General features: G+C 58.2%; 2 protein-coding genes across 5 annotated transcripts in view; one reads left to right on the top strand and one right to left on the bottom strand.

The window, feature by feature from the left end:
- The window catches only part of PAK6 (p21 (RAC1) activated kinase 6), a 35,076-nt gene extending 28,469 nt beyond the window's left edge, over positions 1-6,607 (top strand). For all 4 annotated transcript variants that reach the window (XM_037056088.1, XM_037056087.1, XM_037056090.1 and 1 more), the window contains 6 exons: positions 1,779-2,276; positions 2,405-2,538; positions 2,893-3,019; positions 3,125-3,250; positions 3,694-3,828; positions 5,174-6,607. In XM_037056088.1, coding sequence (XP_036911983.1) covers positions 1,779-2,276; positions 2,405-2,538; positions 2,893-3,019; positions 3,125-3,250; positions 3,694-3,828; positions 5,174-5,341 — 1,188 coding nt within the window. In that variant the 3' untranslated portion in view covers positions 5,342-6,607. The remainder of the gene's footprint in view (positions 1-1,778; positions 2,277-2,404; positions 2,539-2,892; positions 3,020-3,124; positions 3,251-3,693; positions 3,829-5,173) is intronic.
- A 2,945-nt stretch (positions 6,608-9,552) lies between these two features.
- On the bottom strand, positions 9,553-12,058 carry ANKRD63 (ankyrin repeat domain 63). Its single transcript, XM_037056086.1, has one exon. It carries the CDS (start codon positions 11,853-11,855, stop codon positions 10,692-10,694), a length of 1,164 nt encoding a protein of 387 aa, XP_036911981.1. The 5' UTR covers positions 11,856-12,058; the 3' UTR covers positions 9,553-10,691.
- Positions 12,059-15,314: the final 3,256 nt, after the last annotated feature.

The raw sequence follows: 15,314 nt of genomic DNA, 5'->3' as shown, positions 1-15,314 counted from the left end.
CTCTGGGAATTAAATGAGATAATGCATTAAAGGCCCTCGTCCAAGGCCCTCGTTAAATCTGCAGGGAATGGCTTTATTATTCTTTAAATATTATGCCAGGGCCTCTGCCTTTGGGGCACTTACAGTGAAGCCCCAGACCCACGGCCGGGGAGCCCAGTGCTGCTACCGCGGCTGTGGTCAGGAAGGCAGCAGAGCATTGCTGTAACTCTGCCCATGACGCTGCTCCCTGCTCCCTGCTGGAGACAGGGCCTCAGGTGCACAAGGAAGTCCGGAATGAATTCAGAGCCCATAACAATTCCTTGATTTCGGATCTGTCTCCTTCCCCCTTCTTGGTGTAGTTTAGCGAGTTTCACCTGGTCCTTTCCTGTGGTGACATTGAATGAAGTTCCCTCCTTGTGGACACAGGCAGCAGAGCCAGTGAAGGGACACTTGGACCTGTCCCTGAGGAGGTGACCAAGTCTGGCTGCACCCCCTGTGTCCCGTGTCCCAGGCCACGGCAGTGCTGGGCTCTCAGCTCTTTGCAGGCAGGGACACCTGCTTGACCCTAGACAAGGCTGGGGACTATGGTCAAGGTGGGAGCCCCGAAGCCCAGGGAGGGGTGCTGCAGAGGCCACAAAGGCTCTGGCTGAGCCCAGGGGACCAGACTTGGGGTCCCTGAGCAAGCAGCTCGACCCAAACTTACTGCTTGAAAACACTTCCTGGAAGTGGAGGCAGCTCCAGGAACCAGGACCAGGGGCCCATGCACCTAGATGGCGCCTGTGATGGGCTCAGAGGAGCCTTGAGAGGGCCTCTCTGTAGCCCTGAAGGCTCCTGTTGGGTTGCTTAGGGCCCGGACCCCGTGCCCCTCTTAGGAACATAATCCATATCATGTCACAGGCCACCAGCTGCATGGGGAGTACCCTGAGGTCGGGGGTGATTTCCTGGCAGGACTGGCAGGGGACTCCGGGCCTAGAAAGGCAGGGAGCCTCGAAGGCTCCCAGGGGTGGGCTACGCAGGGCTCACGGGGAGCGGGGGGCCCAGTCTGCCACTCAGCTTCAGCTTCCCTCCGGACCCACATGGACAGGCCCTGCCGTCCCTTCCTTCTGGGTGGCCCCCAGCCAGGAGGTTTGTGCTCGAGAGCAAGTGCAGGGTCTCCTCTGGGGAGGAGCCCTTAGAAAACCTCCCCGGGATCCCTGGCCCCAAGGCTTGGGTTTGGCTGGACCTACCCTCCTGAACCCAGTTCTGTCTGGCACTGTATCTCAGCCCAGGGGGGACCCGAAAACCCCCAGATGGAAATATGGCCCCGCGGTCCTCTGTGGGGAACGCAAAGGTGCTTTGCTTGCGTGGGCCCTTGGGTGGGGCGCCCCGGGAGTGGCTGCCTCTGACCCAGAACCCCACCACCACCACCTCCCCGTGCAGCCCCACCACAGAGGGAGCGCTGCCCCCCAGTGGCCTCTCTAGGGTCTGGCTGTCAGCTCCCCGGGAAAGAACCCCTAGCTAGCCAAGGACGCCCCAAGGACTCTGCTTTCTTTGTTTTCCCAGGAGCAGGCAAGTGGGTGCACAGAGCTCGCATGTGGTCTGCTCACCTGGGAGCAGTTGGGGTTGGTTTCCCAAGCAGGACTGTGGTTTGGCTTCTGCTCCATTTGAAAAGCTTTGCTTGTGGCACCGCCCCAGCTTGGCCCAGTGCCCTGGTGATTAACCTTGCCCGTGTCCAGGCGTCAGGGCAGCTGCCCTCTGCTGCGGGACGTTTGCTCCAGACATCCCCATGACCAACCCTCTTTCTGTTTATTTTCCTGCAGCCCAGCTCCTCATTCCCACCGCCACAGAAAGACTCCCCCACAAGCCTGGTGGCCAAGGCCCAGTCCTTGCCCTCAGACCAGCCCCTGGGGACCTTCAGCCCTCTGACCACCTCAGATACCAGCAGCCCCCAGAAGTCCCTCCGCACGGCCCCCGCCGCTGGCCCTCCTCCTGGCCGGTCTTCCCCTGCTGGCTCCCCACGAACCCGGCACACCCAGATCAGCACCAGCAACCTGTACCTGCCCCAGGACCCCACGGTAGCCAAGGGCGCCCTGGCTGGTGAGGACACGGGCATCGTGACACATGAGCAGTTCAAGGCTGCACTCAGGATGGTGGTGGACCAGGGTGACCCCCGGCTGCTGCTGGACAGCTATGTGAAGATTGGCGAGGGCTCCACGGGCATTGTCTGCCTGGCCCGGGAGAAGCACTCGGGCCGCCAGGTGGCCGTCAAGATGATGGACCTCAGGAAGCAGCAGCGCAGGGAGCTGCTCTTTAATGAGGTGGGAAGAGAGGGTGGATGTGGGTGGGCATCCGGGATGGGCAGTGAGCACCGAGCCAGCCAGGCCGGACAGGTGCAAGCAGGGCGGTGGGGTCTGCCCAGCACTCAGGCATCCCCACCCACCCCCAGGTGGTGATCATGCGGGACTACCAGCACCTCAACGTGGTGGAGATGTACAAGAGCTACCTGGTGGGTGAGGAGCTGTGGGTGCTGATGGAGTTCCTGCAGGGCGGGGCCCTCACCGACATCATCTCCCAAGTCAGGTGGGCAACTGGGGGCTGGGCCCCGAGTGCTGGCTGCCCCACCTTTGCCCTGGCAGGGATGGCAGGCAGCCGGAGGCCCAGCAGACTTGGGGTAACTCTCAGATTGTCCCGAGCGCCCCCTGTCTATTCGGGTTAATAGGACCCAAGGACCCGGGGCAGTGGGAGGACAAGGTGGTATCCGGTCCAGGCGCAGGCCCACTTCCTCCAGGGCTCAGTCCTAACAGGGCTTCCGCACACGCCACCCAGGAACTGTGGGGCCTGCTGCCAGGGGCACCTACTCCCTCAGCCCGTCTGTCCTGCAGCCCAGACACAGCTAACATTCTCTTCCGACGGTGGCCCTGCTTTCCTGTCCAGGCTGAACGAGGAGCAGATTGCCACTGTGTGTGAGGCCGTGCTGCAGGCCCTGGCTTACCTGCATGCCCAGGGTGTCATACACCGAGACATCAAGAGTGACTCCATCCTGCTGACCCTTGATGGCAGGGTAGGGACCTCCCCACCCTGGCATACCCACACCCCCACTTCCCTGCTCCCAACATGGCCCCTCCTAGTTCACCACTTCCCTTTTTCCCTCCTGCCTGACCCCCAGGTGAAACTGTCCGACTTCGGGTTCTGCGCTCAGATCAGCAAAGATGTCCCTAAGAGGAAGTCCCTGGTGGGAACTCCCTACTGGATGGCCCCGGAAGTGATCTCCAGGTCTCCATATGCCACTGAGGTAACTGCTCCCTCCATCCCCCAGTCCTCCCGGAAGAGGCTGGGGGACTTTTCCACTTTGGGTCCCCTCCGACCAGAAATAGCCCTGGTTCTCAGGTCCTCACTTACTCAAGACCCTACCCCACTGCCCACTGTCCCTTCTTGGATGGGTCTACTCTTGCCTGTGACTTTGCTGCCACAAACTGGTCCCCAAAATGCTTGTCCCCAGCTCAAGGGCAAGGTAATGGTATGGCCAGGCTTCCCCATATGTGATAACCTTTCTAAGAGAGTGTCCCTAGTCAAGGTCACTCACACAGGAAGTAACTGCTCACAGGGCAAGTGTCCAGGAAGGAGGCTAACTCACTAAGGAGAACTGGGGGCAGCTGTCCTCCTCCCCCTGCAGGGCGCTGCTGCCCCCGGGGTCAGACTCTGGCCAGTGGAGTCAGGGACATTCTCCTCCTGCAGGTGGATATCTGGTCTCTGGGCATCATGGTGATTGAGATGGTAGATGGGGAGCCACCCTACTTCAGCGACTCCCCAGTGCAAGCCATGAAGAGGCTCCGGGACAGCGCCCCACCCAAGCTGAGAAATTCTCATAAGGTCAGTAGGTACATAAAGGTGTGACCCCACAGACTCCATCTCCCTGAAATTTAGAGGCCCAGCCTCTCCCTTTCACAGAAGCCAGAGAGTCTAGGTTCCTGGAAAAGGCTCCTCCTTCTCCATACAAAACCTGCACCTAGGCATGGAGCCACGTCTGTATACAGACTCCCACGATCCCTCCGGCAAGTTTCTACCTGCAGGAGATTGACAGGAGCCCAAGAGGAGGGAGAGCAAGGCTGCCAGGAATCCCTGGTGATCTGGGGGGGGAATCTAGAGATGAGAACTGAGCAGGAACCCTGCAGCCTTCCGGGAGCTGTGCCCTGGCAACGGTGCTCCCCAGTCTGTCGCCCTGAATCGGCTTCTCCTCCATCACTGCACATCCTGACCACATCCGAGCCCCAGTTTTTCCCTCAAAACCTGTGTGTGTGTGTGTTTGTGTGTGTGTAACCCTTTTCTACCAAATCTACCCAAACCAGCAGGCCTTACCTGTGGACACCTGTCTGGTGGCCAGGTCAGCACAGGGCCGCAAAATGTTACTGCCATCTGGTGGTCAGAGTGAGAAGTGTCCCAGAGGGTTGAAGTCCGGTGGCTCTAACACAGCTGGATGGGAAACACCTCTGAGACAGCAGGTTTGGGGGGACCACTGCTGACTCCAACATTAGCAGATAGGGGAGATTTCCAGTTGACTAGTTACCCAGAGGAGGTAGCCTTTTCTAACAGCCCAAGACTTACCTCACCTCAAGGTACTCACTCAAAATTAACCAAGATAAGTCCTTGACTTGACTCTAAGGCTTACAGCAACAAAGAAATCTTCCTTTTCAGGGCCCACCTTGCTCGTTTCTATTTTTCAAAAGCACTTCTTCCTCCCTGACCTCTTTTTTTATTCTCATTAAAGCCCAGACGGAACAAGCACAATTTATTGTTGGCCCATTTTGCAGATGAGAAAACTGAGGTCTAGAGAAAACAGCAACTTGCTGGAGATTAGTGATAAACATAGGGCTGCATCACTGATACTGATCCCATGCCCCTTTCCACAGAACCTGAACGCTGAGAGAGCCCAGAGAACCGGGTGTGGAATGGGCTGTATTTAGAGCTCAGCTCCCCCAGGGCTCCAGGCATCCTAATTCTATTGCTCAGCAGCACCCCCTAGAGGCAAACTGGCCACTCTTGCTGGACTGATGCTGATTTTCTTTATCTACCTCCTAATCCCAGAAGTGCTAGACCTGGAAGGAAGCAGGAAGAAAAGAGAGAACTTAAGACTTTCAGATGATGGTGGGGCCAGGCGTATGGGTCCCCCCAACATGACTACAGGTCGGAGCTTTTTCTCACTGCCCTGTCTCCACAGGTTTCCCCAGTGCTGCGAGACTTCCTGGAACGAATGCTGGTGCGGGACCCCCAGGAGAGAGCCACTGCCCAGGAGCTCCTGGACCATCCCTTCCTGCTGCAGACTGGGCTCCCCGAGTGCCTGGTACCCCTGATCCAGCTCTACCGCAAGCAGACCTCCACCTGCTGAGCCCACCCCCAGAGTGCACCTGCCACCTGTGCCCACAAGCAGGGGACACTGGGCAACCAGCTTGCTGGCAGAGCCTGCTTGCCTCATTCTCTCAGTATTCTCTCCAAAGATTGAATGTGAAACCCCACCCCCACCCTCCTGCCCTTCAGCCCACTGGGCCAGGCCGGACCTGCCCCTCAGTCTCTCTCCCCTCATAAGAGAGTCCCCAGTTGCCTTTGGGATGATGGAGACCCCTTTTTCAGAATGACCCTTTGTTATTTGCACAGGGATATTTCTAAGACACACAGAGACCAGCATTTCTGGCCACTGCAGCCAACACAGCAGAAAAGGCTGCTGCAATTTTTTTTAAAGGCAATTGTGTACTGGCATCCCAGGCTACCCGAGAGGGCGGAGTGCCTGTCTTCACCAGGATACTTGCTGTTCTCAGCTCCACTTCCAAACCCTGGTGTCTGGAGAGGGAAGGCTTTTATCGCCTGCACCCATCTCCTTCCCTTGATCTGCCTTCCTAAAGGCACAGCCCCACCTGCACCTGCTTCCGGACCCCACGCTGCACCCTTGTGCACGGCCACTCCCAGCTGTGGGCAGCCGGTTCACAGGCCATGGGAGGGGAAGGGACATTTTCCAGGTAAAAGAGAAATACTGGGGTTGGTGGCCAAGGTGGTGTCACTTTACGGAGTGCGCGTGCTCGTGTGTGCCTGTGTGTGTGGAAGTGGAAGAAAGCCACCCCCACAGCCTGGCCCCTTCAGTTAGGCTTCCTCATCCTCTTCCCCACTAAGTTCTGCTCTAAGGGGACCGGCTTTCCTGGTCTGGCTTCCCACCCCAAAAGTCCTGTGTCTCTGCCCAACCAGTGAAGAGGTCTGTGTGGAGACTAGCACGTCCTGTGGGCTGTGCGGGGGCCTGGTCTCTCCTGCGCTGTGGAGTCTGAGGGCCCGAGCATGCAAGGCTGAGGAAACAAACCCTGTTTCACCTGTGAGCTTCATCTCAATAACCAGGACATCAGGGACCCTTTCTTTCCAAAATCCTGGTCTGGGGCAGATGTGAACCAGCTCCTGGGGCCCCATCATGTCAAGCGAATGGGCACCCCATTTGTGCCAACCCTCTGCCCCCCACTGCCCCCTCAGGCACCTGTCTCCTTGTCCTCCTCCTTTCAGGGCTGCTGTGAGACAGGGAAGAACACCAGGGGTCCGGACCTTATCTACATCATATTTTTAGATTCTTCTGCTCCCTAGTGGCCTGCTTTGGGGCAAAAAAGAAACAAGAAAAAAAAAGGATTTTTTTTTAAGGGTCAGAGTTTTGAAAACAAAAGCATCTTCCCTAGAAACTTTTGTGAACTGTTTGCACTTGTGCCTGTTTTAAATTAAACTGAGTGTTCAAAACCTCCTGACTTCCTCTTGACTCTGGGAGTGGAGCCGGAATGTCTCCAAGCTGGGTGTTCTGGAGTAGGTGTCTAGTGTGGCCCTCTCATCCCCAGCACAAGCTTTCCACTGCCACTCTAGTCCACAGAAAACCCAATCCCCCTGGTGGTTTGTGGACCCAAAGTGAGGGCAGAGAATGAGGGAAACAGGAAGTGAAATACCCCTGAGGCTGCAAGAGCTGAGAAATAGGCCTCTCCTTCCCAGAGGGGAGGGGACCAGCCAGGAAAGCCAGGGCCACGCGTCTTGCTTGCGGGCTCTACAGGCCCTCTGGGGGCAGCCACCAGGGCTGATGACCACTTTCTGCAGCAGCTTCTCCCTTCCCCTATTTGCTTCTCATTCCTTGGAAGTGAAAAGCTACTGTCTTTCAGTTGTCCATAGGAAGGGGCCTGAAACTGCCTCCGTGGAGAAAGTGGTCTTCGTTTGGGTTCTCAGAGCTGAGGGACTTAGTGAGGAGTTGTGAAAGAGCAGTGTGGTGGCTGGAAATCAAGAAAGCGGGCTTTGAGTCCTGGGGGGTGGGGGTGGGGGTGAAATTATCTTAAAACTTCTAGCTTTCACACTGATTTCAGTATTTCCTTTCTGAGAGCTCATTCTACCCCCTAACCCAGGGCTCACTGAAACCTCTTAATCAGGAGCAAGAAGCCACGCAGACCATCTCCTGCTCCCCACAGCATTCACACCTAAATGGCTGCCCTGGTCCAGAGCTCCAGGCCCACCCGCTCAGCCAGAAATAGCCCCCGAGTCTTACCTCCTGGAGGCAGCCACAGTGGGACCAGCAGAGATGGGGGCGAGTGCACCCTTCCACCTCTCCAAAAGGAACCCGCGGTCAAGAGCAGTTGGCGAGGCAAAGAGAGGCCAGCTCTCCCAACTGAACGACACTGGATTTATTAACTATTCTTCTGAGTCCTAACAGTCCTTCCACCACACAGTGTCATTCCAAAAGAGTGCATGTAAGTCATTCAGCCTCACTCAGCCCAGTTCTGAGTTTGGTCTCAGAGTACTGGATTCCAGTGGCATGGGTACATTTTCACAATGACGAAAGCAACAATAGTCAGCAAAGCAAAGTGTTTAGAAAGTCTCTCCTAAAGTGGAGAGAGCTAGAGAGGACCTCAGCCCCCAATGCCCTTGGGACTAACAATGAGAGGAAGTTCAGGAGAGCAAAATGTGGTGAAACATTTAAATTTTGCACTGAGCTGGGCCTGGTAAGAAACCTACAAGAACAACAAATCAGTCAGACACAAAATTCATTCAGACAGGAAAGGTCAGCTGTGGGTTTTTTAGAAGCATCACTTTCAACTACCCAGCCCTTGGCAACTCCACAGAGGGGCCCTTGTGGTTGTTTACCCAATAAAGAGGGTGCAGGTGACATTCAACCAGAAAACCCCATGTCAGTGACACTTGAAAGATACAGAACTTTCAACACAATGTGCAACTCAAACCTCGGGGTGTTTTGAAGAAGCCAAAATACTTATACCATTAGAAACTTCATGAAAATTAAACACAGTCGGAAAGGGAATAAGTGAGCAAGCAAGGGGAAAAGTGACCAGGAAAAAAAGGAGTTTGCACTCAAGGTGACTAACCACCTCCCATCCTGCCCCAGATCCTCTCCTTCTGGCTTTTCAGGAGCTTCTGTATCATTTACCCACCACCAAGGCAGTGGACTAAAGGAGGCAGATGTTTGAGGGGAAAGGAGTGGGGGGAAGGGCAAAGAACCCCAGAAACAAAAGCAGGGCTCATCAGAAGAAAACAGTGCATGATCAGTAGGTCCCAAGGTTCAGAAATCCCGGAGGAGGGGTTGGAAGCTCCAGTTTTTCAGGAGACAGCAGGACCTCAGAGGACACAGAGACTCAACCTGGAAGATCTTGGGTCTATAGTGAAGGGTCTGCGCTCCCGCTACTCCAAATGCGAATTTTTTTGTTCATGGTCCCTTACTTCACTGCTGTGAAATGACTTCAAGTATCAGGATTTAATGTACTACAAGAGCTTGAAGATTTTATGGGCAAATGCACACCCAGGAAGAAGTAAACAGCGGAGGGGATCTCAGATAAAACCGTAAGTCCGAACTCCGAGCCAGGGCGCAGCGAGACTGCAGTGCTGCCACCAGGGGTCACCAGAGATCACGTCCCGTGTAGGGCGCCCCCCCCCCCCGACCCCCGCGGCCTGGAGGGCCTAGAAGGGTGGGCGGATTAGGGAGTCGTCTGATACCTACCTCTGCAGGGCCCACTCCTGATCAAGCCACCCGTCACCCCCAGGCCTAATTTCCCAGCACAAGTCTCCCTCTGGGCAGTTCCCTTAGAGTTACTGGTGAGAAATCTTTCATTCTGCAAAGATGAACAGATGGACGTCTTGAAAAGACCCCTCCGCAGGTGAGTAAGTGGGTGCACACTCAACCTTCGGGGTTCACAGAAAGAGCTCCACGCGCCGCCACCTGGCAGGCTGGGCGCACAGACACGAGCTAGTGCTTCCGCAGGGCACGGGGGCATGCGATTTGGCAGACCCCCTGGTTAAGCCGGCACAAAGAAGGGGGCGGGGAGGGAGGGGACGAAGGCCAGGCTGGGAAAGGGCCTTTTACCACCTCTCTGCGGTTGCCTCTGACTCACTAATCTGCCCAGTAATGAAGCGGGGGCCGGACCTGCGTCCCACGCGTTGGGGCAGAGGCAGGGGTCCTTGGTCTCGACCTCTTGCATCCATCATCTGCTCTGCCCTCCATTAACCACCCAGCGAGAAGCAGGAGCCGTTTAACGGCCCCCTCCCAGCTCTCGCTGGAGTTTGATGTAATTTAGACCCGGACCTGCGGCTGGTGTGGGCTTCCGACTCCCGCGCGCCTCGTTTAACGTGGCAAACACTTCAGTCAATTATCCCCCTCGCGGAGCTTCTATTTAAAGAGACATTGTCAGGTTCTTAAGCCTCGGATCAGACCTGCTGCTTTCTGCTTCATATACAAAGACTCAAAACACGGGTTCTTTGAGGATTGGGAGAAACACAATGAAGCAAAATGCCTTCGCAACAGTTCCACCCTGCAGGAGCACCCACGTGTGGGATGGGGGAGCTGGGAGGAGCTGGGGGTGGGAGAAGTGCTTTCCATTTCAGGCCTCTGAGAGTGAGAGGAGATAAGGCTGGGCCACGAAGGGTGCGACCCCAAAGACGAACTCAAAAGCAGAGGAGCCTGGGGATGGCATTGGCCGGAGCCACACTGTCAATGAGGTTGAATTCTGGGTGGGCCTGGAGAAGAAGAGGAGGGAACTGGAATTACCCGGAAGCTGATTCGAGAGACAACTAGCGGTCAACACCAGAGGTTCTGCCACTTGCAAAACAAGTTTTCATTGTCCTGAGGCAGGAGATCCTTCCTAGAAAAACTTGACCCCCAGAAGATTCCTTCCTAACCAGCCCTCTTGCCCAAAAGTCTCTGAGGCTCATCTCCATGCTCCTCTTCTCTGACACTTAGGGGAAGGGGACTTAGGTCGTGTGTGGCATCATTGTCAGCATCACCGGGAGGGAGGGGGCTAGACCCTGGTTGTACAGGTCCACTCTTCTGTGCACTCGCTCCTGTGGTGTGGGGAAACCTGGTCATGGGAAGGAGACCAAGTAAGAGCCAGCCACACTCAGGACTGAGCCTCGGGGCGCAGGAAGGGGTCCACCTTCCTGGAAGGCTGTAGTCCATGGAACCAGTCTTCCACTGCTCCCCTTCCAGGTCAGGAAAGGCAGGCTGCACAGAAGGCGAGACTTAGGCAGGGGATACTAAAAATACCAACAAGCACAAAAAGGAAATAATAGGGGTCCCTTTAAGAGAGAAGGCCACTTATCTTGGCAGTGGGGACAGGTTCTGGGATCACAGATGGGAGGGAAACTGCCAGGAAAGTGAGGACGTGGAAGAAAGAGAAATCCCAGTGGAGCAGAGGCAGGCAGGTGCGGGGAACAGGGCTCGTCCTCGACGCTGTTTACCGTTGAGCGTGCAAAACCGCGGCCTCCGTGTCTGCCTGCCAAGCCTGGGGTCCAGGCATCGAGTGCGGCACAGCGTTGGCCTCTAACTCCGGGCCGCTCTCGGGCCCTGGTGCCTCCCCCACCAGGCTGGGGATGTCTGGAGCTGTGGAGCGTCGGCGCAAACCCAAGCGGCCGGAGGAGCCGGGGCCACCCTCGGGGTGGGGGCTAAGGCCGATGGGGGCTTGCGCCAAGGTTGGGGGCGCTCCCTCCAGCACCTCATGCGAACGCCACCGCCCGGTCCCCGAAGACTGGGGCGAGTGTGGTCGGACCATCAGGGCTCCCGCCCGCAGTCGAGCCGTCTCTTCCTCAGTCACAGCACCCAGAGCCAGACTCATGCTCCGGCCCAACTCGGGCCGCTCGCTCCCCTGCGCCCGGTGCCGGCCTGAGCTCTTGCCCCCGGAGCCAGGCTCGCCTCCGTGACCGTGGCCGCCGGCCGCTCGCGCAAAGCGCGCCAAGAGAGGCCGCTGTAGGCGCCGGGGACTGGGTCGTCGGCGCTCCGGGCTGGGCGCGGGAGCCGGACGGCCAGGGGGGCTGTCGGAGTTGGAGCCCCGAGCCGCGGCGGCGGCGGCGGCGGCGGCGGCTGCGCGGCCCCAGGGCCCGGTGAGGGCCTGCACGCAGGTTCCATGACCGCGGGCGGCAGCCAGCTGCAGCGCTGTCAGGCCCGCACGGTTGGTGCGGTCGAGGCGCAGGCCGAGACGGCGGAAGGAGCGCACTAGGAACTCGAGCACCGCCCCGTGGCCGCACGCCGCTGCCCACATCACGGGGCTATTGCCCGCCGAGTCAGCCGCCTCGGGGTCGCCGCTGAACTGCACCAGCAGCTGCACGGCGTCCAGGTGGCCACGCTCGCAAGCCAAGCTGAGTGCCGTGCGGCCGCGCTCGTCCCTCAGGTTCACGGCCGCACCCTGCTCCAGCAGTAGTCGAACGAAGCGGGAACGCAGCGCGGGGTCCGGCAGCCCCACGGCCACCATGAGTGGCGTGCGGCCCTGCTCCGCGCGGCAGTCGATGATGCTTCGGTCTAGCGCATCCAGCACGAAGCGGGCCAAGTGCACTTTGCCAGCCTGCATGGCCTCCAGGAAGGTGCGCGTACCCGCTCTGGGGCACAGGTCCTTGGGCTTGAGCATGGCACCGGCCGCCGCCCCTAGGCGGCCCGGCAGCACCGCACGGGGGCGCCCCTCTTCCCGCGCCCCACCGAGTTCTGGCCTCCGCGGGGTCTCTGGCGTGGCTCCCTGCCTGCGTGGGCGGTTGAGGCCGAGGGTCCTGAGCTTTCCACTCCGGTGCCCCCACGGCTCCCGCGGTCCTGCCGCAAGTGGGCCCCACGCCTGGAGTCTCGCTTCTCCGTCCCTGGGCTTCCCGCCTGCTTGGAGGTGTAGGTTGCTCGCTCCTCCGCGCTCCGCGCCTGGCCCCCCACGAGACGGCTGGAGCAGAAACTCTGCCCGCTCCTGACACCCGCTGCCTTCCCCGTGTCCCGCGACCCTCAGTCCCTCGTGGCCTGGAGCCGCGCCACTCACCCGCACCCGGGGCAGCCCCCGCTCCCCTGCTGAGACGGTGGCGCCAGCCTCGCGCGCCTGCCTCTAGCCCTGGCGGGGCGCGCTGCTCCTCGAGCTGCTAACGCCGCTCCTCCGCCTCCTCTCCTCTCGCGGGGGCCGGGCCACACCAGGGCGCTTGCTCCTTACTTGGGGGGCTCAGCGGCGCGGGAGCCGCCGCCCACCTGGATACCTGACTTTACAGCCTCGGGGGTCTCCATGGCAATGGCTGCCCTGGAAGCGGGCTGAGCCGTCAAGTCAGAAAAGGATGGGCGGCGGAGACCAACCCTGACCCCCACACCTTCGCGGGCCTAGATATGCGGGAGCAGTTCCTCCTCCGCGCTCCCCTGGGGCTACAGCGGCGGCTGCGGGAGGTGGCGGGGGCTGCTCGTCGTGGGCCACGCGCAGCCGATCGTGCCAATCCAAAAGTCACAGTCTTCTCTCCCCGCCCTCTGCTCCCATCTGAGTCTGTGCCCTAGCCTCCATAGAAACTGGCGGGACTTCGGGACCGTCGGGGAAGGCCGGGGGTTCCCCCCGGAGGTCAAGGTGGAAAGAAATGGCACTGCACGAAAGCAGAACTGGACCATAAGCGAGCTAGGATGGCTGCGAGAGGCGGGCTGGGAGTAATTTGGGCGAAAGGGTAGCTGCGCTGCGCGCAGGACGGGGGCGCCCAGTCTGGCTGGGAACTGCCACTCGTGTAGCGAACCACGCACTCACAATTGTGCCTCCCGCACAGGCTCCCTGGGAGTGGGGGTGGGGGGAGAGCGCGCTCTCCAGTCTCAGACGTCTCCAACCCCTGCAGCGCGCCCGCCCCCCAGCTCTCGGCGCCTTAGGGTTCCGGAGTGCTGCAGCCGCAGCAGCAACTCCCCGGGGCCGCCTTCTCGACCCGCTTCAGGACCCGCCGCCATCCCGGAAAGAACAAAGATCGAGGGACACACGCAAGGCTCTCCCCACGGCTTCTCCCCTCGTCCTCATTTCCCTCTTAAGCACACACCCCCCCCCCCCACCACCACCACCAGCACCACAAGTCTCTGACCTTCACCACTAGCTGACCCCTTTGGAGAGTAGAGGAGAGCTTGAGTCAATAAGGTGTGGGAAAACCAACGCATCGAGTCTCCCTCTGGCCAGCTGTGTGGCCCTGGGGGGCTGGGTGCACAGGCTTAGGATGCGGGGAGTCAGGGTGCCTCAGAGCCAAAGGGATGTGGGAGGGTGTGTAGGATTGAAACTGATATTTGTAAAATAAGAGGTGAATCAGGTATCAACCACAGATTTACTGATTCTTTTCGTGAGCCAGGTATTGTGTTTCCAATGGTGGGAAGTAGAGAAGCAGACGTTTGGTTCTGGATGGAAAAGAACGCCCTCTCCAGTGGGACATAAAAAGTGGAGTCTAGCCCTGGCCGCTGTAGCTCAGTGGATTGAGCATGAGCCTGTGAACCAAAGGATGGGGGTTCGATCCCCAGTCAGGGCACATGCCTGGGTTGCAGGCCAGTTCCCAGCAGGGGATGCACGAGAAGCAACCATACATTGATATTTCTCTCCCTCTCTCCTTCCCTTCCCTCTAAAGATAAAGAAATAAAAATCCTAAAAAAAGAGAGAAAACAAAACATTAAAAAAAAAGTGGAGTCTATCACCTGAAGGCTGAATTTATCTGTTAAATACAAACAGAGACGGCCCTTAACGGAGACGGCCCTTAGAGGAAAAGGTGGAATTGTAGGTGGAGTTGTGGGGGAGGGCGGGCTCTGAGGTCTTCTAAGGGTAGAGCTTCAGAGGTGGTCTTCAAGGAAGTGTGAGGTGGGATCTGGCTGCGAAGAAGCAAGGAAGACATTCCAGACCAGGTTACTAAGGCCCTTCGGGTGACCAAGGCAAGGGCCTGGAGGCAGGAAAAACACCTTGAAATAAGTGTTGGGGGCTGCTTAAAAGGGTCCCTTCCAATGAAAAAAGACAGGAAATGAAGAGAAAAGGAAAAGTGTCCTCAGCCCAGGCAGAGCAGTGACAAGAAGCTCTGCAGCAGAAGTTGCCTGGGGAAAGGTGCCGGGCAAGGAGAGGGTTTGCCTCTAGGAGGAAGACCATGCCTGCCTGAGTGGCGAGTGGCTGCATGGCCCTGCACTCTGAACTTCTTGCCCCTCTCCAGCTCCCAGCCCCGGGGAGCCTGCCCCAAAGGAACATGTGATGCAAACCTGCACGCACTGTGAAACCCCTCTTCTTCCTTTTTGCATTTTTAATCCCTCTGCTCAGGACTCTGACAGGGTTTGACATCAGCATTAATTCCCAGTTTGAAGGCATTTACTAGCAGTGCAATTCCCACCTGCAAAATGGAGCCAATAATACTACCCTGCCTGCATCAGGCAAGATGTTGCTGGAGAGTGTCAGGAAAAGAGCTATGCAATTATCCAGCGTGCAGAAAGCCCCATCCCACCCCCAGACCTGGGCGTCGCCCAGGGGAGGGTGTAGACTCTCCAGCCCCCAGGAGGACAAGAATGTTCTCTGGGCTCTTTACTGAGAAGGAGAGAGGCTTTTCTCCCCTTTGTGACTTAATTTCCCTCTCTCCACCAGGAAGGAAATCGCTTTCTTCCCTTCTTTCTCTGTTCCCAGGGTCAGGCCAGGGGTACCCCTGGAATCTGTGTGTGGCAGGCCATCCTACAGCCAGGCAGTGACCCCCCCCAACATACAGGAGAGAAACAGTAGGAACACAGACTGGGCAACTCGTTGGCCCTAAAGAGCCATGGCCCCTCTCCCCTGGGCCTCCCTCCCTGAGGCATCTCTGCCTCACTGACACCCCTGTTGCTGTGGAAGATGGAGACAGTTCCACAGAAGAAGAGGAGCTGGGGGGCCTCACCCTGGCCTGTTAGAGAGCCCCGTGCTGGGTGCTCTTTGGAAGGAGGAGCTGGCTCCATTTGCTCCAGGTGGCCTTGCCAATCAGGCCAGGCCTGTGGTGGTGTAGGGCAGAGGGCGATGGGGGGGGGAGTGGTGAGGTCTCAGGCCCTGGAGGCTTTGCTTGGACTTTCCTGTGGGCTCAGGATGTTCCAAAAAGAAAAGAAATAGCAAAGCTGGGGGAAA

Source organism: Sturnira hondurensis, unplaced genomic scaffold (genome assembly GCF_014824575.4).
Source record: "Sturnira hondurensis isolate 20B ecotype Veracruz unplaced genomic scaffold, ASM1482457v3 Scaffold0008782, whole genome shotgun sequence".
NCBI lineage: Eukaryota > Metazoa > Chordata > Mammalia > Chiroptera > Phyllostomidae > Sturnira > Sturnira hondurensis.
This window is presented reverse-complemented; position numbering and strand designations above follow the sequence as displayed.